This window comes from Athene cunicularia (assembly GCF_003259725.1).
Source record: "Athene cunicularia isolate RWA chromosome 1 unlocalized genomic scaffold, athCun1 chr1_part1, whole genome shotgun sequence".
NCBI lineage: Eukaryota > Metazoa > Chordata > Aves > Strigiformes > Strigidae > Athene > Athene cunicularia.
The window spans coordinates 15,578,483-15,603,755 of NW_020799091.1; the positions used below are offsets into that span (position 1 = coordinate 15,578,483).

The 25,273-nt window shown below is 38.4% G+C and overlaps 1 protein-coding gene across 1 annotated transcript in view; it reads right to left on the reverse strand.

Moving 5' to 3' along the window:
* Positions 1–947: 947 nt before the first annotated feature.
* The window catches only part of GUCY1A2 (guanylate cyclase 1 soluble subunit alpha 2), a 177,551-nt gene continuing 153,225 nt past the window's right edge, over positions 948–25,273 (reverse strand). The window contains exon 8 of the mRNA XM_026856787.1: positions 948–19,866. Within this exon, the coding sequence (XP_026712588.1) occupies positions 19,659–19,866 (208 nt within the window). The 3' untranslated portion in view covers positions 948–19,658. The remainder of the gene's footprint in view (positions 19,867–25,273) is intronic.

Here is a 25,273-nt window from a genome sequence, read left to right on the forward strand (position 1 = left end):
TTTAGGATGGGTTAGGCCTTCCTTAGCTTTAGCCCCATAAAAGTCAAGCGCATTCTGTACTGAAATGTCAGAACCAAACTCCCTTGCCAACATTGTGAATTAATTGAAATTCCATTTTCTCCCAGTAACTCATTCCACAGAAAAATATTGCAACCAATTCTAGTTAATGGTCTTCTGTATAAAATAGCAGAGCAGAATGAATCATATTCTCAGTTGGGGACATAAAAAAGGTGAAGAAGGAATGAAAAAGTGAGCAACACAAGCAGCATTTTACAGCTGATGACGTTACAGCATGTCAGCTTCCTTTGTTCTTGCGTTGGTAGAAATGAGCTAGTGTTGATATTTCATTGTAATGTCACCCATTTTCTAACTCTGTTCTCCAGGACTGAAATCTGGTTCTGCTCTGCTGTTCTACAGAATGAACTGAACAATTACTGGAAGAAATTAACCATTATAGTATCACCCAAACCAGATATTTTCTTTCCGTTAAATTTCTTAAGCAGCTCTGCCTCAAAACTCCAAAAGTTCAGTCAGGAACAAAGGCTTCAGGAAGGTTTTTACATGGCAATGTCCATGAAAACCAAAGCTTACATATCAAGGGATATACACAATGTGTATTTAAGCATCTAGCATTTTGTTCTAACATATTTTACTAGTTTATTGTTCAACAGTACATTTTGATTTGTGGTATAAGGTGAGGTTTGAGAGCTAGGAGTGAAAACAGGTTCTTTTACACAACTATCTTCACTGATTTTTGTTGACTGTTTCCACTGAACTGTGTTTTAGTATATTTTAATTCCGCTCTCCATAGGTAAGTTGTCAACAGAAAAAGGGAAAATTTCAATGATTCATCATTAATTTTAATAGTCTTTTGCATGATTTATTGATGTAAATATACCATAAATAACTGGTTGGACATTAAAGGGCAAATGAAATGTTGTGGGTTTTTTAATGGACCATTTGGAAATGAACAGTATAAATAGAACATAGTAATCACCACTTTATGTCATTCCAATCTACTGTCAATTTCTTTTAATATACAAATTCAACTTTTTTTTTTAAATCTTGAATACCTATAAATCTTGCATAATGAAATATGTTATTTACACTGTGTATGACTCACAAATAATTACAAATAAAAAGTATACAAAATGATTAAAATGTATCATTACATGAAAAGCAAGGAAGATATATTAGATGTTCTGATTACCTATAAATGCTTACATATTTGTACATATATTTCTAATCCAAAATTCCTAGATGATATATCTGATGGTTTTGATCAGGAATACTGGTTTTTAAGCCTGCACTACTGGAGAGGAAGCTATATTTCCAGGCATAATGAGCCACTTAAGAAACATTTATGAAACTGCATAGGATGAAATGTATTCATTTTAGAAAACAAAAATAAAATATTTGATGTTGTAAAATAGAAGCAATTTAATTCATGCCATACAGATACATTGTATATTAAACCAATACTGTAAGATGGCATTGTAAATAAACCATAACAGAGCTATAACATTTTAAAAATAAGCAATTCATATGGCATTTGTATCATAAAATAGCAGATGTACAACATCATTTACATTGCAAACCGAAGAGATAGTAACCCCATGAAACCGCAGCAAACAAGTTGTTGAAAACACTGATCACAGACCTGATTCATAAAATACATCGGAATGTGTGTCGAATGCATGGAAAAATTAGTCCTTAGATATCTGAAATGCTGCATTAGATACTGGGTGTGCCACTCCCATCTACAACCACTCGATGAGGTATGGCCACAGTCCCACCATCCTTGCTCACAACGTTTGCAGGTGGCCTGGCCAAAGCACACTTTGCACGAGGCCCCTGTGTCCTTTAAGTTACCTGTTCACCTGAGCACATGCAGGACTGCAGCCTAAATGGCCCATGTAACTAAGCTTTAAATCTAAATGCAGGTCAGGGGAAAGTGCCGTCTTGTTCCTCCGTGGAATGTGTTTTATGTCGACGTCCTGTTTACGGACTGAGTGTTACCCAGCAAATGTAACACTTGCAGAAACTGACCACGGATGGTTTTGTACAGCAAGGAGTGTAGGATATGGTTTCAATGCTCTTTGAAGACTTTAGTCGGAACAAGGACTCCTGTTAGGTATAATAGGAGTCACATGGTTTTGTTTTGCAAGGGTTACCAGGAGGTAGGAAGCCTGCAGTTGTTCAGAACACCAGGTTTCTGACGTGGCAGTACTGACCAAGATATCGACCATGCTGCAATTATCTACTTTATTTGTGAAAGCTTGGGACTGCCACAGATCCGTTCTGATTCATAGCTACATTCAAAGTTCCTACCACAAAACCTTGCTGGAAAGTGAACCCTACTTGCCAAGTCCCAACAGGGTATTTGGGTATTGAATTCAGCAATGAATCTTTAAACAGTGGTTATTAAAAAGGACAATCACCTCCTGCCCCCTGGCAGTATTCTAGATACTCAGTATAAAATTTACCTATGGAAACTCAGATACAACTCCTATGAGATGGATGATCAACACTGACCACTGTATTTGAATGGTGTTAGTTCATCATGTGGGGATGGCAAAGAAGGAGGTTTAAGAGAACATGAAGTTTGATAAGTGAACTCTACCTCACAATCCCCCTCATTTTGGCTTTTTTTCTTTCCTTCTTTTCTTATTGTTCCAGATAGTTTTCATGACACAAGAGAGAGTAGGTGGTACAAATCATGTTGTACTGCCAACATCTGAAATTCCAAATGTTACAACTTCCTTGCTTTTCCTCAGGAGTTGCCAGACTGGAGCGCATGACCATGTGTCTGCACTAGCTGAGCACTGTGTCAGCGTGTGTTGTGCCTGTACACACCAATTCTACAGCATGAGTCCAGCGCACTTGCAAAGTTGGTCTGCCCCTAGCAGAAAGCCCAACACAACCATAGAAAACTCTTCTCACCTGAGATACAGAATTGTTCTACACATTTATTGTGGCCTTTTATCCAGGATTTCTAGATACTGTGCAGCCCAGTCAAAGCTATCGACATGGTTGAAGACATATCAAAAAATCCCAGACAATTAGACACAAAAGGTATCACAAAAGATAAGCCAGCTACTCTTTCATGAGGAAGCAAGTCTGCAACAGATGCAGTCTTCACACACTAAAACTCAAATAATGTAAAGACACAGTCTAAAGTATTCTTCTGCCTTTTTAAATGATGGGAGAACACTACAGTCTGGATGGTGTATCTTGAGGACCCAGTAGTGTAACCGAACTGGTACATTTCATAGCATGTTGTTGCAGTGCTTAGAAAATCAAGTTCTGTCAATGACTTCAGGTGACTTAGCTACGTCTGTGGCAATGAAAGTCAGTCTGGACGGGCTTGGCAGCTGGACTGCATTTACTAACTCAGACAAAGTAACCAGGTAACTTTTTGCTTTGAAGCTCTATTGGCTTCAAATGAGAGAATGGGAGGGAACAAATATTTTATGAGCAACTGGTATGTGTATCAGTGAAGTTTAATGAGAAAAAAAAAGAACTTAACTTCCCTATTGTACCACTATTTTTAGCCAACTCCCATGCATTTCTTGGGAGTAAAATTTCTGGATTTCTCTTAATATTCTGTCATTTTTGATCACCTCTTAAGTGACTTAGCTCTGAAATAGAGGTGTCTTGGTCACAATCAGGAACAAAATGTTCTCCAGTGAAGTTTCTCTGGAGAAACATTTTTTTCTGGATATCGTGTTACAAATATGAAAAAAAAAATATTAATACAGGCTATCTATCAGAGGACTAGGTCAAATAAAGTGAGAACTGTCTTGAAGGAAACCTGTATGATTTTTATTTTTTTTTTTAAATCCAGATAATTTCTCCATTACAGTAAACTTCCAGATAAAATGGGAAGCAGAAATTAGAACAATTTTTGGCAAAGGCTGGTGCCAGTGTCTGTAACAAAGGCTTCATCAAATATGTCTGTTATAATGACTCAAGGAACTTTGCAAAACTTAATAAACAATGCAAGATCTTCAGAACTTACTCAGCTGAACTTCAAAGGGTTTTTGTTGTTTTGTTGATCACTAACAACTCATAAATGAGACTTTGGATCTATTTATCTTTATGAATCAGGTACTGCGCAATGGTCATGCACTGAAATAGCTCATTACGTTTCCCTTTCAAAAGTGTTAATGGGGAATCAGAGCAGGATGGAGCCCACCACAAGTTAACAAGAAGCATGAGAAAATAGTATTTGTTGAATAGAAATGTTACTGTTAGTATTCAGACAACTGTTAGTATTTAGACAAGGCAAAACTTCTTTGCATGGTCCTGTGAAGAACAATAAAACTTGTATTTTGATTATAAACATTTATATGAGTACTAGCCTAAAACTAGAGGCATTGAAATAGGTGATGTATAGTATATTGTATATTGCTTTTCTTACAGAGTGTACCTTATGTTTCTAATATGGTGACAAACAAGTAAAATCTTTTAGGACAAACTAAAAGGACCTCATTGTAACAAACACCATTATAGCAGGTCACACTATAAAAGCAAGATGTCAAGTCACAATGCAGTGCAGGCATGCCATTGAAAGATAATTTGGAGTACTCTTAGAAGGCTGTTTTATCCTTTTGCTATTTGTTAATAACATGCCTGCATGAGTTTTGTAAAGTTTCTTCTTCTTGTTTGAGGCCTTCAGTGGCTCTGGAAAAGGAAAGGGTAAAAAAGGCAAACTGTTTGCTCTCAGTTAGACTTTGACAGAATCCCATCATCCAAAGCCTACTCGAAAGGAGGCAGAAAGTGAAAATTAATAGAAGCTGAACACAACAAGGCTGTTTAACAAATGACTTGTGTCTTCTAAAGAAGGTCCAGGCTATTGGCACTGTTTGCATTTGATAGAAAAAAGCAGCAGCTTATCAGTAGGAGACTCAGGAAAGGCATTCACTGATCTCCCTAGCATGCAAGATTTACAGATAGAATCTGCTTTTCCACTTCCCAGCAACACATGGAGAAAAATCCCTTGCTGTATGGAGGCCTGTGTAAACAGTAACTCACAGAATAGTGACTTTAAAACAAGAAGAATAAACTTTAGATTACATTTTTTTTCAGAAGCTCATAGGGTCACAGCTATCAAGATATACATTCTGTTATAGGAAGAGCAGTACAAATGTTAAAGCTTTTAAGACCATATGTAGTTCACTGCACACACAATTTTCCCATGGCCTACACATATGGCACATCGATTTATTACATAGACTCATGTTCCCACAAAGGGATTAATACTAAATTCTGCTGTGTTATACTAGTGCTGCAGCCTTGAATAATTTGCTCAATGACACAATGCAGGCCTGGTTAGTACATATATTATGCACTTCAACTGCTCGCACTCAAAGACATAAACGACAGAACCAAACTTTACTGTTTTGTTTTCAAGTAGTTAAGTCTTTGGTTAGTAATAAATTCAGTTGGTTTGGGGAAGCAATCATAACTGAAATAGTAATTTTCAACCAGAGGTACTTACTGTAACTTACAGACCGCTAAGACTGCCAAATGTATCCCAATAAAAAAACTGAAATGCAGCATGTGATAGTTTGTATGAACTCTGCTTCTGTTGGCAGGTGGATTCCTTTGCTGAACAGCTAGGACAAATAACCAGACTTGAATCTGCAATTGCTCCCTTGGTTTCAGTGTGGGAAGTTCTTGGCTTATGTGCTTTGCTGAACATTTCTGTCCATGCTAGCTCACAGTACAACTTCTAACCTGCCACATTCGTTCTCAGTAGAATGAAGGCTGTTGTTTTAAAATAATGTTCAGATCCAAATAGCACTAAAATTAATCTCTTCATCTTTAAATTGACAGAAATGTCTAGGGACACTGCCTTACCTTCTCTGCATATTAGTAAAATGGAAATACTGTCATTAATTTGATTATCCTTGTACCTGTGAAGTTTTATACAGACTGCTTCAGTTCACAAACATCACAGTGCTCTAAACCCTGATAGAGCTCTAGTATTATTTAATGGCATTCAGTATTATTTTAATGCTAAGCATCCTTTGTTGATAGTGCAAGGTTGTAATCTGGTTACTTAGTGCAGAATGCTTGTACAAGTCTCCAGAGAAGCTTTACAGGCCACACTAAAACAGCATTACGGAATTACACAAAAAGCATTTGCACCCAGGGAAGACTGGTCCATTTCCACAGGAGTGCAGACTTTTTGTCCAGACTTTTCTGACATTTTACAAGTACCAAACATTTGTTTCCAGCTTGCAAAACAGAGAAGTTTGAAACAGGGCAAGCAGCAAGTCTCAGCATTCATAAAGTTGAGATTAAAACTGCACTGAATTGCTCCTTCCCTTTATTCTGCTCTCAATAAATGACAGACCACTAATATGTGGCTCATAACTATTACTAAAAGTTCCCACTGCTAAAACTGAGGAGATGATAATCATGAACTCAGGTGAAACCCATCTTCCTACTATAATCCAAGTATTTTACTCATACCTACAATTTACCTTCACATACATCTGGCCCTGTTATTGGAGCTGTTTGTGACCATTTTAGATAGGAATTAGCCCTCAGATTTTATTTTGGCAACACCAAAATGAAAGGGAAAAGTCGAAAGATAAAACTCTAAGGCATCAAAGATTAATCATCCTCTAGAGTTACCTGCAGAGGAAATGAAGATGAGTCTGAATGAATTACCAGTTAAATCACTGATTTCAGAATTGCATCAGGCTCCTTGAAGAAAAGTTTAAACAAGTATCGTAAGTATGAGATTTTCCATTCATTGTTTCCCAAATTTCATGGGTTTTTCATCAAACGAGAGAGTTGAGATCACAGTGACAGACAACCGGAAAATTGTTATCAGTTCTTCTAGACGAGATATTCCATGCAAAGTTCAATTTGTTCTCAAAGGCTTTTGGAAGAGACTGAACTATGACTTGATGGGCTCAGGCTGTGAAGTTCATGCCAATACTACTAGCTTGTTTTGCAAGTTTCTCCTAACCCTGAATTTATCCCACTAAAACAAATATAAACCACCAGAAGATTTTTAGTAGCATTCAGTTCCTTCTCTGAAGTCAGCCATAGGGGCAGAGCGAAGTGGCATAAAGAGATTATCTGCGGCTGTGAAACACTGGTCGGTCTCTCCAGAATGGTGATCTGAAACAGTTTAACATTCGTGTGTTGCACCAGTGGGTTGCAAAACCAGACTATATACAGTCTCTTCAAAACACTGTGGAACCCTGGAAAATGGAACTGTAGAATTCCAGTAAACTGGGAAAGGTTAAAGTCAAATCAAGAAGGGATATAAAGTCAGTCATAGCAGTGGAGCCCACCATATTCAGAAAAAATAGTCCTCTTAGAGTACTTGGCTGAAAAATTTCTGTGTTAGTAATCTCTGGGCTCTAATGTAACTGAGTTTTAATAAATAAAGGGATGATGATGACTATGCCTCTCACCAAAGTAAGGTTGGATGCCAAAGATGCATGGTTTGGTTCAGAGCAATTGCAAGAGTAGGTGATAATACATCCATAATACCTCAAGACTTTATCAGACACAGCAGTGTCCACATATTTTGTATTTTTTTACTGCTAACTATTTTTTCTACATATTTAACCAGTTATATTATGTTCTATAGAATACAAAGTATGCCATGAAATGAGTACCTCATGTGTAGGATGTGCAATGCAGATAACTGCTGGTGCTATTTATCCTGACATTTCTATTTCACAGCTGAACCTTAACACTGCAGTAATAATGGTATCCAGTGAATGCCAGAAAACTGTACTGATGCTAATTAAATCCCAAAATCAAGATTACTCTTGACCTCTCTTAGAATTTGCAAAAAGGACTCTAGCTTGTAAGACATCTAAAAGACAAAGTGCATAAATACTTTGCAAATACTGTTCACAGTGATTTGATTTGCTGACATGTTATTATTTATACCCTATACTTGTCAATGCCTCAGATCTGAAATGCAGAGATTTTATAGAAGATGTGCAGAAAAGACACATACTACAGAAAGAATTTCTAAATAAAGTAGTGAAGATTATTGCTGAGCTATACATAGGTCTGCTTCTGAATATAAAAGTAAAAAGAATTACTTAAGTCACAGTACAAACTTCATGCGACTACTGCCAGCCCTGTGTTCAGCTGAGACCCAACCTGCATCTTGCAGAACTTTTCACCTTGACCAGACAGGCTGAGGCTCCATATCTGAAGTGGACTGTTGCTCCTGCAGGGTCATACACAGTATGGTGAAATTGCTCTGCTACAGAAAATAAATAAGTGAACAAGAATGAGTAAGTGTTCTGGGGTTTTTGTTTCAGTCCAAGAAAGGAGTAATACAAATTTGAAAAATCATGCCTTAAAAGAGAATTCTTTAAAATGCAAATGTTTGATATAATGAAAAATAATTATCCACTTTTTAGTAAAGATGTGCTGAGGTTTGGAATGTTGCCTTGACTGTAGATCTCTTATTGGGCTTTGGGAGTTTAGTTTTTATTTTTCAGTTCAGTAAGTCTCTCCAATGCAAAGAAGATAAAAACGTTAGGCCAAAGACTGTTCTTTTTTCAGTATTCAAATAATGTCTTTAACATCATGACTTACATTGCCTAACGTGAGGTACATGACTTTGAAAAGACTGTGGCCAAACTGATTCAGCTGATACACCAGCAACTGTAAGGCTGATTTGGAAGATGAATAAAACAGAATCAAGACTAAACCCTCTCATTCTTCCAGTTGGTAATTCAGATTATTTTTTATTGTAATTTTATGGGTAACTTGCTTTGAGTACTTTTTTGTTACTTTTTTCTCCAGATGTTATAGTATTTTGATATACCTTCACCTCTGTTACTGTATTCATCCTTCTCTGCCAAGCGCATAATGTCTTTTTAGCTCCATGAGCTACTAATCCAGTTTCTCTGACAACTGCAATTTGTTGGAAGAAATGTCTAGTGTTCCATTGTGTCAGAGCTATGAGCCCATCTGAGAAATTAGCTTCTTCGCTGACCTTTAAAGCAAGTGAGAATAATGTGCCTAAAATTCCACAGGGTTTGGATTTCATTATCACAGCAGTGTGTATGAGACGGGATGCCCCTGCTGCACAACTTTGCCTCACTGTTTTGTTTGTCTGGTAATTATAGAAACTGTTTACTGTACATGGAAAATCTGTAAGTCTTCTCAGCTCTTGAGGCCAATACTATTTCTAATTCCTTTTCTCTGGAGAGAGTGACAGCTCACAGTGTGGAGGACTGCATACTATTGCTTCTTCCCAAGAACTTTCCCACGGCCTCCCTAACCATGACTGCGGTGAAAATTGCCACAGATGCTGTCAAAGGATCAGAAGAGCAACTGCAAACAGAAGAGAGAAGTACAGGAGCAGTATACCAGAGTGGCAGCCCTTGTCCTTCCCACTTGCCTCTGGTTCAGAGCCCAACCCAAGATCCTGTCAGAGAATCTGGGTACTCCAAGTATGTAACAACACAATTTAGGACAGGTCAGACAGAAGATGTAGCAACTATGGTTGTAGAGAGAGAACATTCGGCCAGCATCTCACTCTCTGTTCCCCTGTTCTTTCCCAAGTGATTACAGAGACCAACCTATATACTGCTTCAGAAAAAAAGAAATAGGAGAAGAAGAATGATAATTTCAATGTTAGGAAAATCACATATCCATTCCTCAGAGGGATGGACTCCTTAAGTAGCTTGCTAACTGCCACTATTCTAAGAAGGAATCAAACAGTAGATAACATGACATATGGAGAGATGGCTCTTGGTAGAGCCTACAGGAGTGGCACACCAGCACTATCTTGGATCAGAAGTAGGGAGTTGGAAACAATCAGAGATTGCTACCTTGTAGTTGAAAGGAATGTTTTTTTAATTATGAGAAGCTTTCTAGCCCAAACTCTCAAATCTTAAATATTAATAATTTTACCACTACAACCCTTTGTATCCCTGTTTGGAGCCTGGCCCTTGCCAATTATGTGTTTCTCTCCATGTACATTTGCTGTTCTATCTTATTAGATCCTCTCATTCTTATCAACACTGGAATTCATCTCACCTACAATATGGCAGCTAATCTGACCTAGTCCTCCACCTCAACACTGCAGTCACTGGGGAGAAAGAGAAAAGCACATCTAAGGCATTGGTTTATCTCCTCCTTAACACTTTCTCCAGGAACAACCATTCTTTGAGATGCCAGGATGTCTGCACCGACTGTAGAGGGAGCTGACCTGACTAGCTCAGGTCAGACATAATTTTTAAATACCTAAATCTATGCTAGCTGAATTTCACTTAATCTTAAAGCAGTTCCCCAAACCCTTGGTGCTCTAGAGTGTAATGGGCCCCAATGCAACTTGGCAGTGTGAGACATAAGAATAATAAGCAATATTCCAGCATCAAAGACATTAATGGCTGCAACTTAGTGAAGTGCTAATTTTCTAGTGAGGAAATATAAATTGGGATGGGAATTTTGTCTAGGCTGGGCTTTGTTTAGACTTCAGTAAAAGGCACAATGTTGACACATGTTAGGAAGTGCATTTAAAGCCTTGCTTGGGATGCCGTGTATCCCTTGATACACTCTAAAGCAAATGAGTTAAATCTAGGCTTCACCTAACATGATCTGCTTGGCATTTTGCAGAAGGTGCTTGATGAAATACTGTTCTCTTTGAAATTAACTATAAACAACTGTAGGTTCAATGTGCTTTTGAAAACTCCATATATAGCACTGTTCCTAAGGAATGGTGTGAACCCTAGGTTATGTCATAGACTTTGTATCTTTTTGTTATGATACAAGTCTTGCGAGCTTTCTTTCAGTCTAGACATTTCTAAACAGTATTTACTTATAAAGCAGAACAGCTTCCATTTTTTAAAGTGCAAACATTTAAGTACCGTACCCCTACATACTTTAAAAAAGGCATTCTTACTGTCATCTCCAGATTTCTACCAGTTGGCAAAGTACCTCACTTGTACTGTTTCACATCTAGTTTTTGCATTCAGTAACAAAACTCATAGATGAATTCTGAGTCCTACCTCCAGAAAAGTCAAATGATACAAAAAAGTGGGACATTCTTGTTTGCATTTGGCATTCAGAATTTCTCGAGACTTTCTTTTCCCCCCATACTTTTTCTGTGCAACTAGAGATTCAACTCTTATTTAAAATACAAAGCATCTTTCCCTCTTCCAAAAATAGTGCTTTTCTCATGCAATTCCACTAAAACTCTAAGGATTATGGACTCTAAAACTCATCCTAACACCTTGAGAGTTCATGACATTATATACAACACTTGCATTTTTTATCATACCCAGAATACTCTGTGGGTCATCCAACTTCCAAATACATGAAAGCACATCTATACACAGCAGCTCTCTCCTACACACATACTTCACCCTCTTCAGATGCTTCCCCTCTGTCAACCTCTTACCTATACACTTACAGGACCTGTGGGAAGTTTCCAGAGATGAATGCTTACACACCTAAACACTGGCAAGCATGTGGGACTTGATTTAGAGATGTAATGAGAAAGTAGATCTTGGACTCAGCTTCACAGTCCCTCAGTAGACGGAGCTAAATGGATGGAGGAGTTGGCTGGGCAGTGCTTTCTCCCTTAGGATCCCTCAGAACATTACAAAGGTTGTTAACGAGCCTCATCCCCACTGAAGAGCAGAACATTCATATGCTCACAGCCACACATCTGGGAGCATCACCTTGAAAAATGGTGTAAAAACCTGCATAGATTAGAAACAATGCCACATTTCATCATCCAGTACAAGTTATCATGAGAAAAATGCACCTTTGCTGCTGGTTGGACATTCAGAATTTCCTTTCACATACCATTATGAACAACATTTCAAAGGAACATAAGTTATATGAATTTATAGCTCACATATTCAAAATTTAATTAGTCATTCAGAACCTCAGGATTGAACCTCAAAGTCCGGTTCAATCTTCAGAAAGAAGTCGTGTTTAAGCAGAAAAAATGGGATTTAGAAGTATGTCCCTTACATGATTTTGAAAATTTTACCTCCTCCTTCTTTGCAAATTCAAATACCCTGAACCAGGCAGCTGTGCTTTAAGTGTACAGTTTTGGAATGATTTCAACCAACCAGAAATGCCATTTGAACTTTTAAAATAAATACACCTGTCCATACCTCTTTTAACTTTACCACGTTATTTGTTCTCTTGAGCAACAGCTCACTTTTAAAAAACTCCCCTTGATAGTTATGCATTCCTAACCATGTTCCTCTGCAGTAAGTTCAGAAACTCTGATAATGATTTAACAGTATGTTCCAGTCTCATTAGGGAAGGAAAAAAATAATACCTTAGAGGTATACTGGTAATAAACAAATGCCAAAACAGATTGAACAGTATTCCTCCTCTCTGGGTACTAATCAGCTTTAGCATCTATCTACTGTTGTGTATAAAGCAGAAGATATCCATTATATATACCTGCTCGGTTTATTGCTCATATTTATAATTCCTGGGTATATCTTAGACATATTACCCCTTCTGTTGTTTCTAGGATGGGAAACAAGTCTTACTCTGTGAGCATTCTTTAAAATACTTTGTTTACAACTAAAACTCTTTTCTAATCCTGGTCTATAGCTCTGACTTTGCTCTTCCTTATTTAAGCAAGTAGCAACATGTATTTTTAGAAAACTAACAAAAAGACACCACCTCACAAAATCAAATGATTCCACTACATAATCTTCTCCCCAGGGGAAGATGATGGAAAAATAAACAATACAGGGTGTTATTCTGCTATTTAATGTTCTGTTAAAAGGTGGTTTGTTAAGGTGATGGGTGTTGTACAAGAATCTACACAGAACAGATTAGCATGGCTTTACTTATTGCTTCAAGAGTAGTCCTTAGAGAATATTGCTAGGGAATAATTATCTAGATAACAAGTAGCTCAATGTGAGACCTTCTGCTAATGGAAAGTTAATTTTAGGCCCACAAACTCACAGAAGAACAAAAAATGTATATTAATAATACCCTAGTAACTATCTCTCTGCTCTTTATATATTTTATTATCATCTTTTACTACAGCATAACTAACAAGGTTTAAGTAGGCATTCTGACATAGAGTTCAGGTGAAGGTGGCACAGAGGGTTTGAATAAGTGGACTAGGAGCTCAAAGCTCAAAACTTTTCTAGATCAGAGTCCTAATGGTATTGAGGAGTTGTGACTGGCAGTGCTGACTTTAGGGTTCAGACATCAGAAGGAAGAGCTTTCCAAAACTGTAGCAGCCCCTGTTCTTGACAGTCACCACGGCTACCGTAACAAACCTTTATTTATACCAGATTATGATTATCTATCCCTCTGCAATTTAGTTTGATTAAATTTATTTTGGCCAATGCAAAACTGTGAAAAACAGCAAGACTAAAATATCTGAGACACAGCACTTGGGCTGGAAAAAGCTTAATTCAGTGGGATCAATCTCACTTATTTTGGCTATCTTAAAAAATAGATGTCTAGGCAAAGTTTGCCATCTGTGGTCACTGAGAAAGTTAAGCACACTCAGGGATTTAGGCAGCCTCATGCTGTGTCTAGAGCAGTGACTGAAACACTTACCTGTCCCCCAGTCTTCAGCAGAAGCATGATTCTTGGAATGCTAAAGCCAAAGCGGGCCAGAAAGCTGAAGGCAGAAGCAAGCACTTTTACTCTGCTGCCTCCCTGTTAGCCATAAAGCAGGAAAGAGACTTGTTTCTCTGAAAACCTGCGTCTTCTTTTTTTGTCCAAAATAAAACATGTTCAGCCTCACTCTGCCTTTGGAAACTAAAACTCAGAAGCAAACAGCGAGTTTAACATCTGCCTCCACTGATTCTTTTGTTAAACCTGCCAGCAAAGTTACTCCTTTGCATCACTTACTGTATTGTCCTCTCCAACATGAACCACAGTCCACAGGGAAGCAGACTGAGATGCCTCATGCTGTTTTTCGGAGACCATTTTGTTGCTATAGTGACACAGTGTTACTAACCTGAACCACAGGTAACCGGGGGTCAACCTTTCTAAACCACAGGAACAAGTAAGCATCTGCAGAGGTGAATGATCTGTCTGTCACCTATGACTGAATTGTTAAATTCCCCAGTTGTACTGTTTTGCTTGCATTCATGCATGATTAATAGCCAAGCTACAAAAGATCAAGCTGATGAAGTTAAACAGTTTACAGATTTTTGTTGTGAGGCTGCTCATGCATTGTAAATTAATAACATTATTAAGGACTAACTCCTAGCTGTATGGATAAATTTAATACTTGGGAAAGTTAAAAACATACCATGGACTGTTAGTGTACTGACTTTTCCACACAAATCCACCAGTGACAACTTGCACTGTGGTCTTTTCCCTCTCTAAGGATGTGAGTGCCTGCCATGTCACTGTTGCAGTTTTGTCTTTGCTGCAGAGTAAGATCAGCCCTTTAATGCCAGTTATTCTTTAGATATAAGCAGTCATGTCAACAACATATATTAATAGGAACAATAAGAATTACTCACTGTTTATGTCACACATAGAGCGCTAAAGGAAAGAAAGTGGAGGTCTTTTGAAGAGCAGAAGTCTGACTAAGAGCAGGAAATAGTGTGCAAGGTGATGGAATGATGAACAGTAGCAGGAGCCGATCAAGTTCTGCCTGTTGAGTCTCCTGCACACTCAGCATCTTCAATTCATCCACAGCCTCTACTGTCACTGGCACCCTCAATCCTAGTAAAGGGCTATGAATAATGTATTACCTTGAAGGAAGGGAACCAACTGTTTCTGAGTTTGACAAGCTTTTTATGCTTCTTGTTTTGTTACTAATTTAAGCATATTGCTATTTCAAATATTACACATGTGTAATTTTGAAAAAGATCACTGGAACCCAAAAATGAAGCCAGAAGCTCTGGGACTGCATTAGGACATGGAATATGCTGTCCTCAGTGAGCTCAGAGTATTCAGCAGAGGTGATGTCGTGGCCTGAGACTGGAAGAGGAAAACCCACTAAATGCTGTAAATTTGTGATGCTGCTGTTGGATTACAGACTGCCAGGACAGTTTGCATGAAGCATGCAAGTGTGACAGCTTGTGGCAGCTGAAGAATCTGAAAGCTGCCCAGTAGTTAAACTTGCCCCACCAACTGATGCAGGTTTCATACTCATTTGCAATTCAACACTGCAGTTTTGGGTGGTATTTTTTTTTTCCTTCCTTTTTAAATCATCTGGGAGAAGGATCTATTCAGAGGAAGAAATACACAATGTGAAATTGGTTAGCAGAGTTTAAGCCTCAGTGCAGCGCTATGATACTTTTAAATGCATGCAGCATGTCATGGTTCTGCACTGCTTGCTTTATACAGAAAAAAACTAAAGATGTTAATCAAAACCTAGAAAAGGTAGTTATGCACCTGATACTGCTGTTGGCTTGGTAGGGAACACCATAATCACACGTGGAGACAGCACTGTGAAATGGCATATGCCCACACGTGAACTGCAGCAGGACCTGCTAATGACTCAACTACAGGGATTTTTTAGCTTGTAGCAGGCAATTCCCATACAAGATTTCCAAGGTTTTAAAAGCTTTGGTTTTCTGTTTGCAGAGGCATGCTTCCAGACTCCAAAATGCCTTTTCCAAACAGACTCAGATATGAAACTGGATGTGGGAACGAACAGTGAGGCCAAAACCACAACCACAGTTAATGACTATTGGTTCTCTGGAATTAAAAAAGAAATAGCCTGTGGGATCCTGTAAGAAAACCACACTTTGAGAGTCCTGGTTTAGCAGCAGTTCTCCCATGCAGAGGCTTTTGTCTTTGAATGACATATTACCAGTGATGTAGAAGAAAAGTTATGCACCACTCTACCATTTCCATCACTATTTCCTTCTTGCTCTGAGTTCCTGATCTCTATGAATCACAAAAGAGCCTGTGTGATGGGGATCTTCAAGCAGATGGAAAAATCTGACACAAGATCTGTAAAAAGTGCTCTAGGGGAATGACTGTTGCCTCTGTTTACTTAGGCCACATGACTTTTGTACAAGAAGTTGGCCACTAGATCTGCCTCTGTGGTCAGTCCATGGTCTCTAGTCCCTCTGAGCCTGGAGCAGAGAGAAGCTGCACAGATCAAGTTTGTGGCAAAAAGACCAATGACCCCAGCTAGGGTCTTCACGTCATCCTTTCTTTGCCTTGTATAGGCAATATGTGGTAGATCTCCTCTATCTTCAGAGGGGGTGCTTTTGTTTCAAACTCAAGAAAGCAGATGTTGCTACCTGCAGCTATGTGAAGAAACACAGATATGTAAATTCGTAATCAGAAGAACAAAAGCATCTGGTTTATAGAAAGGAAAATACTAGAAGAAAATTCCAACCATAGTATGTGATTTCTGCATCCATTTCAGCACCTCTAACCTCATCATCCCAAGGTTTAAAAATTCTGAGAACCTTTTTATTTATTAAGACAATGACAGGCAAATGAGAAAGTTTTCCTTATCACGGAAAGTGTTGTTGAAGAAATGTTGAGTCTGACTACCATCTAATTGACTTCACAGCATCACCCTTGAAAATAAATTTCATTTCACTTCATAAAGGTGTCCAACAAAATAAACTTGCAACCTAATATTAAAGGCAGCAGATGCAACTACTAAGTTCAAGAGTGCTGAGAATCTGTTTTACATTCTTCTCACACTGTGATGGAAAAATGTCCCTAGTGAACCCACACTTTTTTATTAACTTCCCTTGTCATAACACAGAAACAAGTAACACAAAACTTACCATCAGTGCTGAAGTTCTGGACATGTTACCTTTACACAAGCTTATAAAAAGCAGAGACTGAATATTCTTATACAGTAAATCTACTCTAATTTGGGGAGCTAGATGATTTATTTGCAAACACTGTCATTGTCTCCATGGTGATGCCAACACCAATTTTCAGGTTTTGCACTGATCTCTCTGATTATAAATTTCCTTATAGAATAAACAGTCTCTGAGAGGATGAGGATGGTGATTCAACTTTTTTTAGATTGCTTCTGCAATTTGCTAGTAGAAATAGCATTTCATTTCTCATGAAAACATTTCCATAGATCTACCAAGATCAGCCACAGAATTAACCTAAACATTTCCTATTGGCAACTGTGCGAGACAAGTTATTAAGCCACAAGCTTTTGGTCTGAACCTCTATGTTTGTTCTCTTCATACAGGACTGTGGGTGGTGAGAAAAGAAAAAGAGTTTGGCCAGAGAGATTGATACTCTAACATCAGAACCTACTGAGCAGTGAGGATGTGCCAGAGAAGTCAGAATGAAATATCAGTCTATCGATAGCTATTTGGAAAATTTTCACTCTAGGGAACTAAGTAATGACATCAAAACCACAGCTTTATTAGCTAGGAAGTGATGTTCCTCTTCCAGTGGTGAAACACGAACTTTGCTCCATTTATAATTTTTGCATGTCTCACTGATGTTCTCAGGAGAAAAAATGCACGCTACATCCTGTGTATGTGCAAACTAATGGCTACAGGCTAAAACTTGTCATTCTATGCAGAAGATTCTCAGATCTGTAGTTTGGATGGAAATTCTGCAACCTTGAGCTCAAACAGGGTTTTTTTCAGATAGTCTGTAGAGCTGCAGATGCTGTTTATCAAGGTAGATAAAAGATTAACTCCTCCAATGCCAAGGATGTTCTAATAAACAATGGAAGAAATCTTTAACATCAGTATTCCTCTAGAAATCAAGAGAACTTCCATTTAAGTAAGTTTCTGGGCTAATTCCCATGCATCTGCCCTCCAAGCAGAAAAACCACCCTTGCATAATAAGGTCAGATGTTCTCTACATGCTGAAGTCTGTACAGGTTCAAGGTAGTCCTTTCTCATCTGGAAAGGCTTCATGGAAAGGAAGCCTGAAACACATTATCACAGGCTAATGGTGCCACATAGACTTGTTTGCACTCTAATATGGGCTACCGGTCAAAGGGGAGAAATGCAGCACTGTCATTCACTCCACAGAAAGATCTAACCAGATAACCTGGACATGTGGTGAAAGTTATTTACTTATTTTCAAAATGTGCCTCAAGTTATTACTACTAAATCTGTAAGTGAACTCTAATTTCTGGTCTGGATTATAGAAATAAAGAGCTTCTCATGCCTCCTAGTGCTGCTGAGATTCTTATCTTTGATTTCAGTGATCTTTCATCAGGACCACGTAAAGCTAAGCCACTTCAAAATCACTGCACCAGTGTTAGCTAACAATCTGCAAGAGAAGAACATTGTCCCACTTCAGTATGACCCTAAAGGAAGTACACCTGCAGAGGAAAACTGAAAAGGAAAACCTGAGAAATAAACAATGCCTGAAAACGTTCCTAGGTGGGGACAGATCCACATCTTGTTTCAGTTGGATTCATTGAAGACAATAAAGCTATATTCATTTTTAACAGCAAAGAATTGGCTTTTTTTTTTTTTTCTCAATTGACATAGATTCATCTAAATCTTTAACTGCCATTTGCATTAAACCTGGGAAAGTATTGCCCTCCCCTTTTCAGTGTTTTTTTTGGTCTACATTAGATAAAGCAGGGAACCAATCCAGCAACAGAGGAAATTTCCAGATGAGCATCATTAATAACAGGATTTTCAATAATCAAACTGGAGTAGGAGCACAAGTCCTATTAAAAAAATGTGGAAAACCAGTTTCCAGAGAGCTTCCAGCATCTGCTGGAATTCCTCAGAATAAGTTTTCACAAGATCGTTTTTTTCTAAGTCCAGGAGTACTACCAAAAATCAGTTTGGCCGACAATTTAGTGGCAAACAAGCCCCGCTAAACAGAACTTTTCTGTTTGTCAACACATTGATCTTCTACACTTTGCATTGTCCTGGAAGGACTGGACATATAGCACTGTAGGACAAATACTGAACATTATTTTATATAAGAAGACAATGCTCATCTAAAGCTTTAGCATAAACATCAGGTAAAGAGATTTACCAAAGGTTTTTTTCTGTAAAATATCAGTATTTTTGTTGCCAAAAAAGGTCAAAAAATTATTTCTTCCCACTTGTATAACAATAAGGTTTGACAGGTAGAATGTATGAAATATACAGTAGCTTCTTCTGAAAAGCTATCTAAGCCCACTCAGCTTACAGTATGTGGAATGTAACTGTCCAGAAAGTGAAATATGTATAAAAATAGGTAAAATTCCTACAATATTTGTATTGAGTTATAATTCCTCCTGCCAGGAAGGTTACAACGGGTGTACAGTATATGTATGAAATGTTTGTTCATAAAGTTAAAAAACATCATTACCTTACTGAAGAACACATTAAATGTAGGAATGCATAATCAGAACTGACTCTCAATTCTGCTTAGCTGGTGCAAATCTACTGAGAACCATGATCCTTTCTGCACAAAACAAAACCAACCTCTAATTTGAGAGCTGGGGTTTTATTTTGTTTGGTTTGGTTTTGTTTGTCATAGAGGGGCCAGACTGAAGTTTATGAAACAAATTCCTCTGGAAGTGGAAGTACGTTGTTTAATTTTTTTTCCCTATCTCCACTTTGCTTACTGACAGCAGTCACCCACCTTTTAAAATTATTATTGCCTGACATTACATGGAGCTTTTACTGCTTGTTCAGAACAAGGCAGTGAAATAGAAAGAACCTCCAATTCCCCTGTCATGACCCAGTTCTGGGCTTGTGCTTTTTTGATGAGTCTTTGATCTGCAGCAGGCCTCATAGGCTAGTTTCCCGGAGGAACATGGTGCCAATGTTGTAAGAAACCTTTCTCATTCTGGCAGACGTGATGGACGTTTTTGGCGGCTTCTGACCACTTCTGACCTCGAGGAAGTAACAGATCCCAGGAATTTCCTTTGGAAAGTTTTCTGGAAGCTCTTCACGGGAACGAGGAATAAAAATAAAATTTTCTTCCTTTTTCAAAAGCCTAGAAAAAAAAAACAAAACAGAGGGATATAAAAAATAGTAGAACACAGTCCAGAAACATCTCTTCGAAAGAGACTGACCCTTTGTGGTCCCAAATAAAAAAATGAGTTAAAAGTATTATTATGTAACATCTAAAAAAATCCTAAACCAGGATCCTCCACTGATATATATATGAACTTAGCATCATCAGCTTCAAGGAGTTCTGTTGACTGAGATCAAGTGAGGAGATGGCCCAAATAAACACATTATCTGAAAATCAGTGTCAGCATTCAGAAAGTCATGTACCAGAAAGGGAACGAAATTCATAACACTCCAGGTGTGGCCAGTTGTGCAGAAATTAACATTTCAGAGTGATGACTACCACCAAGTCTCCTGCTGGAAAGTAGGTATGAAGGTGACAGTGCTTAGGAGCTCTCACAGGTAGAAGCAGAGTGGTCAGTTTGTGGCCTTCTCATACTCAGTAGTATTATATTTCATAAATTAGGTTCAAATACTGCAAATTCAGCTTCAACAAAAACTAGAATCAAATCTGACACTGTTCATCAAAAGTACTCAGGGGTTTAACCTGGGCTACCTGCTTGGGGTCAAAAGGGATACAGGTTCACAGGAGCCATGAAGCCATCCTCCAGGCACGCCCACACAAGCAACACAACATCACAGACCTGACTATACTGCCTTTTGCCATTTTTCGTCTTCCTCCATAGTGGAAAAATCTCTGTCTTGCTAGATCTGGGAGTTTAGTGTCTCTTAAATTAAGTTAGGTGTATTCAGTGCCTTGCAGCACTGAAAAGAGCAGTTTTGAGGTAATGGTAAATTCTGAGCACAGTTAGATGTATGAAAGCATTCTTCACCTTTTCCCCTCCCAAGATATTTATTCTCTCAATCAATTTGAAGCTCAGAAACATCAGTGTGAAAAACTTCAGTGGGTTTTGTAATAGGATGTTTATTTAATCTCTCCAAAGCTGATTTCTGGGAAGTAAATGAATGAATGAATCCTGTTGCCAGGATAATTTGCCAGGATTCCCAGCAGATGGAATGGTACTTCCTTTACTGAGCATTTTTCATGGGTTTGGCTGAGATGATCTGAGTTCACTGAAAAATAAAGCCATTTTCTTCCCAGCTTTTAAATAATCAGTTGGTTATAAATCCAACAATGTTTTTGCCTTTGAACTTCTGTGGTGGTCTTTGTTTAGTGTGTAGTTTGGATGTCTTAATCTGTTTTCCAGACTGTCAATTTTATGATCAAAATACTGTAATCTTTTTCTAAACTGCATTAGAGCTTACAGAGGCCTTCACAGAGAAGCTTCTCTCTTTTCATCTCTGCAATGCTTGTAGTAAATATTTTGCATTTGAAAACTGCAGGCTTTATACTGAAATATGAATTAACTCTTTGCTGCTTCCCAAGCTAGATTTCTGCAAGCAAATATTGAACTCTTAGAAATTTCTGAGCTAAATCTGTAAGCTTTTGCTGCAGTCATTCTTCCCCAAACTGACTATTCTCTATGGAGCATTTAGCACTTGCTAAAAATCAATGGTTTCCTTCTCAGAGCCCAACATTATCTAATTTCAATGACAGTTATACAAGTCTGAAACTGTAATTTTTTTTTTCTTTGATTCAGTTCAGGGCTGGCACTGAGCGTAGTTGATATTTCACACTATTTTCCTCATAGAACAAAAGTGCAAGATATTAATTAAAGGTTAAGGCCTTATTTTCACTTGTTTTGTGAATTGTAACTTGGTTGCAATGAAATCCTCCAGGAGTGATGGGTGACTAACCAGTTAGTCTGTTGGAAATTTCTTCACTACTATGGCTTGTAATAGGCTCCACAGCCCTACACTAGGTGCCCTGTTTGAATCAGCCTCTCACCCTCAGAAATTGTCTAGCTGACCTTCACTGGGATAGCATTTTTGCTCCCAAGCAAGCACGGCAGGAAACTATCTTTACCAAAAGCTAATAGCTACTTATGATCACATTCTATCCTGCTTACTTTATAATTTTAAGGAAAAAAAAAAAAAAAAAGGAAATTGCTGGCTTTTGTCATAACACTATTAGAAAGACAGGGCAAAAACGGCCCCTGGTCACCTTTCTCCTAAAGAACAGGTTCTTCAAATTCCTTCAATATATTGCTCCTGACTTGGTTTCCCAGGCTGAGAATGAGATCATGGTTCAGAAATTGCCTCTCATTTCCTATAGCTTTATGTATATACAGAAGAAATATGTTATGTGCTAATTCTCAGTTATCAGCAGTGAGGACTTTTTTCGGCAGGAACACTCCCTCCTATATTTAGGTCATTTGCAATGTTAAAAAAAACCCAAAACAGAACAGTAGCAGCTGATGGCCATGGCCCAGATACCCCAGCATTGGCCACTTTTAAGATTCAGCTGGACAGGGTGCTGGGGCCATCTTGTCTAGACTACGTTTTGCCAAGAAAGGTTGGACCAGATGATCCCTGAGGTCCCTTCGAACCTGGGATTCTATGATTCTGAGTTTCTTGTCTTCCTTTTCATGAAGACAAATAGCCAAGCAGCTGAATGAATAATGCAGACCCTCAGGGAGAACAAGGCCGAGCTACACGAGCAGCTTTTGCCTTTTCCCTCTGGCTCAGGGGAAGAGCCCGTATAAAACTTTCTGGTCTGGAAGGTTTCCTGGGTGGTAGCAACCAGTTCTGGTTGTTTGTCTCACCTTGTGGACCATTCTCAGAGCATTTTATTGTGACCAAATCAGACTGCCTGTTCTGAAAGTATGAGAGCACAGTCTATCCTTCACCTTCATCTTAAATTCTATATAAAATGTCCCCAGATTGTCCCATAATCATGGAGCTTAAGTGGAAGTTACACAACCTCCGCAGTTCAGGAATATGCATATAACAACTAGTCTGAAAATATTCCAAAGCATTTATCTCAGCTGTCTTAGCTGCATCACTTCTGTTAATTTCCCTTAAGAGCACTATTCCAAATGGTATTTTTATAGTAAGATTATTCACAGGTTCAAAATTCTGGGTTTCACTCAAGTAGTTGGATACATAATTTACAATTCAGTGCTTAAATTGTGAGGGTCACACTACTCAAGCATTCCTATAAATTGCCTGGTACTAGGTCTGCCCTCAGCTTGTCTTCTTGATGTTACAGGGGAGGAAGAATTTCTTAAACACTGATTTGTAGTTAATTAACTTTGACAGCTTCCCCTTCTAACCTGATATCTTCCCAAACTGTTTAAATTCTTGTTCTGTTCCTTCCGTGGTGAAAATGCTGTTGCTTTCAGACAAAAAGAGATGATATCTGAGAATTATCCCACTTATTTATTCATTTTCAGTTCCTTCATACAAAAAAAAAAAAAAAAAGTGTCAGTATGGAAGCAGAAAATGTGGTTATTTTCTAGTGGAAACAAGAAGCATTTCAATGTCAGGAGGTCTGTGTGAGAATGGAAATTAGGATCATACTTAGTGGGAACCTTGAAGCAACTTTTTAAAGCTGTAGCTCTTTTCTGCATAGATGAAATTATAGGGTAATTATATTTCAAACTGGTTTGGCAAGAAATAGTCACATCTTGATCAGCGAGTTCCTATATTCAGAAAATGAACTAACAAAGATTTGCTACTACAGAATTATTTGTTGCAAGGCCCTCTGTGGTGAGTGCATGCTTTCCACACTGATTCTTACCCTCTCCCTGCCTGCTGGAAAGCAATATCACCACTTTATCTCTCCCTCTCCGAGTTGTCAACCTTTGCACTTATCACTGGATGCTGTGAAGGTTAATTAATACTTATACAAAAAAAGTACCTCTGCTTGCCCTCATGCTCAACAGGAAGGATGGCTGCAATATTTTATGATTTTTTTTGTGAAAAGTGGGCTAATTTGCTCTATTCCTTCCCAAACAAGATACAATCAAAAACTGAAGGATCTGTCCAAAGAGAGGAGTAAGATGGTAAGAGAAGTAGCCACTTAGTAGTCTGGAGTATCAACTCCTTTGGAAATATAAAGAGCAACTGCTCTGGAAGCACAAAAGATGATCTTCTTTGAGAACCATATGTCCACAGGTAAAGGAATAAATTATTTACCCCATGCACCAACTCAATTCTTAGCTGCTTAGAGAAACAGCAGTGCTGAGGAAGCACTTGCCTAGCTTCAGCTTGTTCTAATATACATTGAGTTCCACCATGAGGTCTTGAGAGGACACATTGCCTGTACAGTGTATGTAAACCTTTGAAACCTCCTCCCCAGTGCTGTGACTAGTGCTTGCTGGACGTGGCTAGCACAGCTGGATATGGTCACCACATCCCAGCAAATTTTGCAAAGCCCAGCAAATGCCTGCAAGTTTGTTTGGCTGCAGGAGCCTGGCATTGCATAATTTGTAGTGCTTAGGGGCCTGTCTTTTCTCTCGCCTTTTACACCAGGCTTGTCTCAAAAGACACCTTCAGGACATGCAGTCAGGCCAAATCCTTCCAGAGTCAACAGACAGTAAGGAGCATGCAACTGCTTGTGGTGATGCAGCCCATTCTTGGCCAGGTTGCTGCTCTGGCTTGCCAAGCTTGCCACTCACTGTCCCCTGACCACGGCAGGAGCAGTTGAGGAGTATCAGCCTCTCCAGAACAACATACAGCATCTTCACCTGCCTGCATGGTTTGCTCCCCTCTGTCCTCCTCAGGCCCTCCATAAAATGTACAGTTCCTGAGATAAGTACCATAAACTGATATATATGTATATAAAATATGTATTATAGAATAACCTTCAAACACATGTTCATATTTAATTAGATATGAGACTAATTATACTATTTGCTGCTTCAATAAACCATGTAACACAAATGTAATATTCAAGTTATTAAGAATAGCCAAATATTTATTCACCTTTGATCTTGTGTGTGTATATACACACACACACACACACACATATTTTAACCTCCGTACAAGGAATTTCCATACACCCTAAATAAAAGTCAAGTCAGGGTTTGGCAATTTGGTGAATCAGAGTTGAAAAAGCACCCACTCAGAACTGAACATTAGCGTAAACTTCTTTTAGCAAAATTGTTTTGTATAGACCAAAATTTGAACAATATTTCTAAAAAAAAAATACAATGCACTAAAATAAAAGAGAATATGCATGGCTTTCCTAATATAGTATGCACCAAGAAAAGTGAAGCCGCCAGGTCAATTTTCCTGTGAAAGGTAATATTTATGGGATAGCTATCAACAAAAGAAAAGGTTCTTTCTGCTCTAACTCAGAGAGCTGTAAAAACTGTAGTTAACCTTGTTCACATCCACCTATTAGTTGGTACAATTAGGAAAATTTAATTAATGGGTTCCCAAATGGGTTATCAGAAGGTAACCTGCTAGACTGCTGATCCCTTCCTCTGTAGCAACAAGTTTTGGGTCACTTCACCAGCTGGGCATCTGGTTTGATAACATAT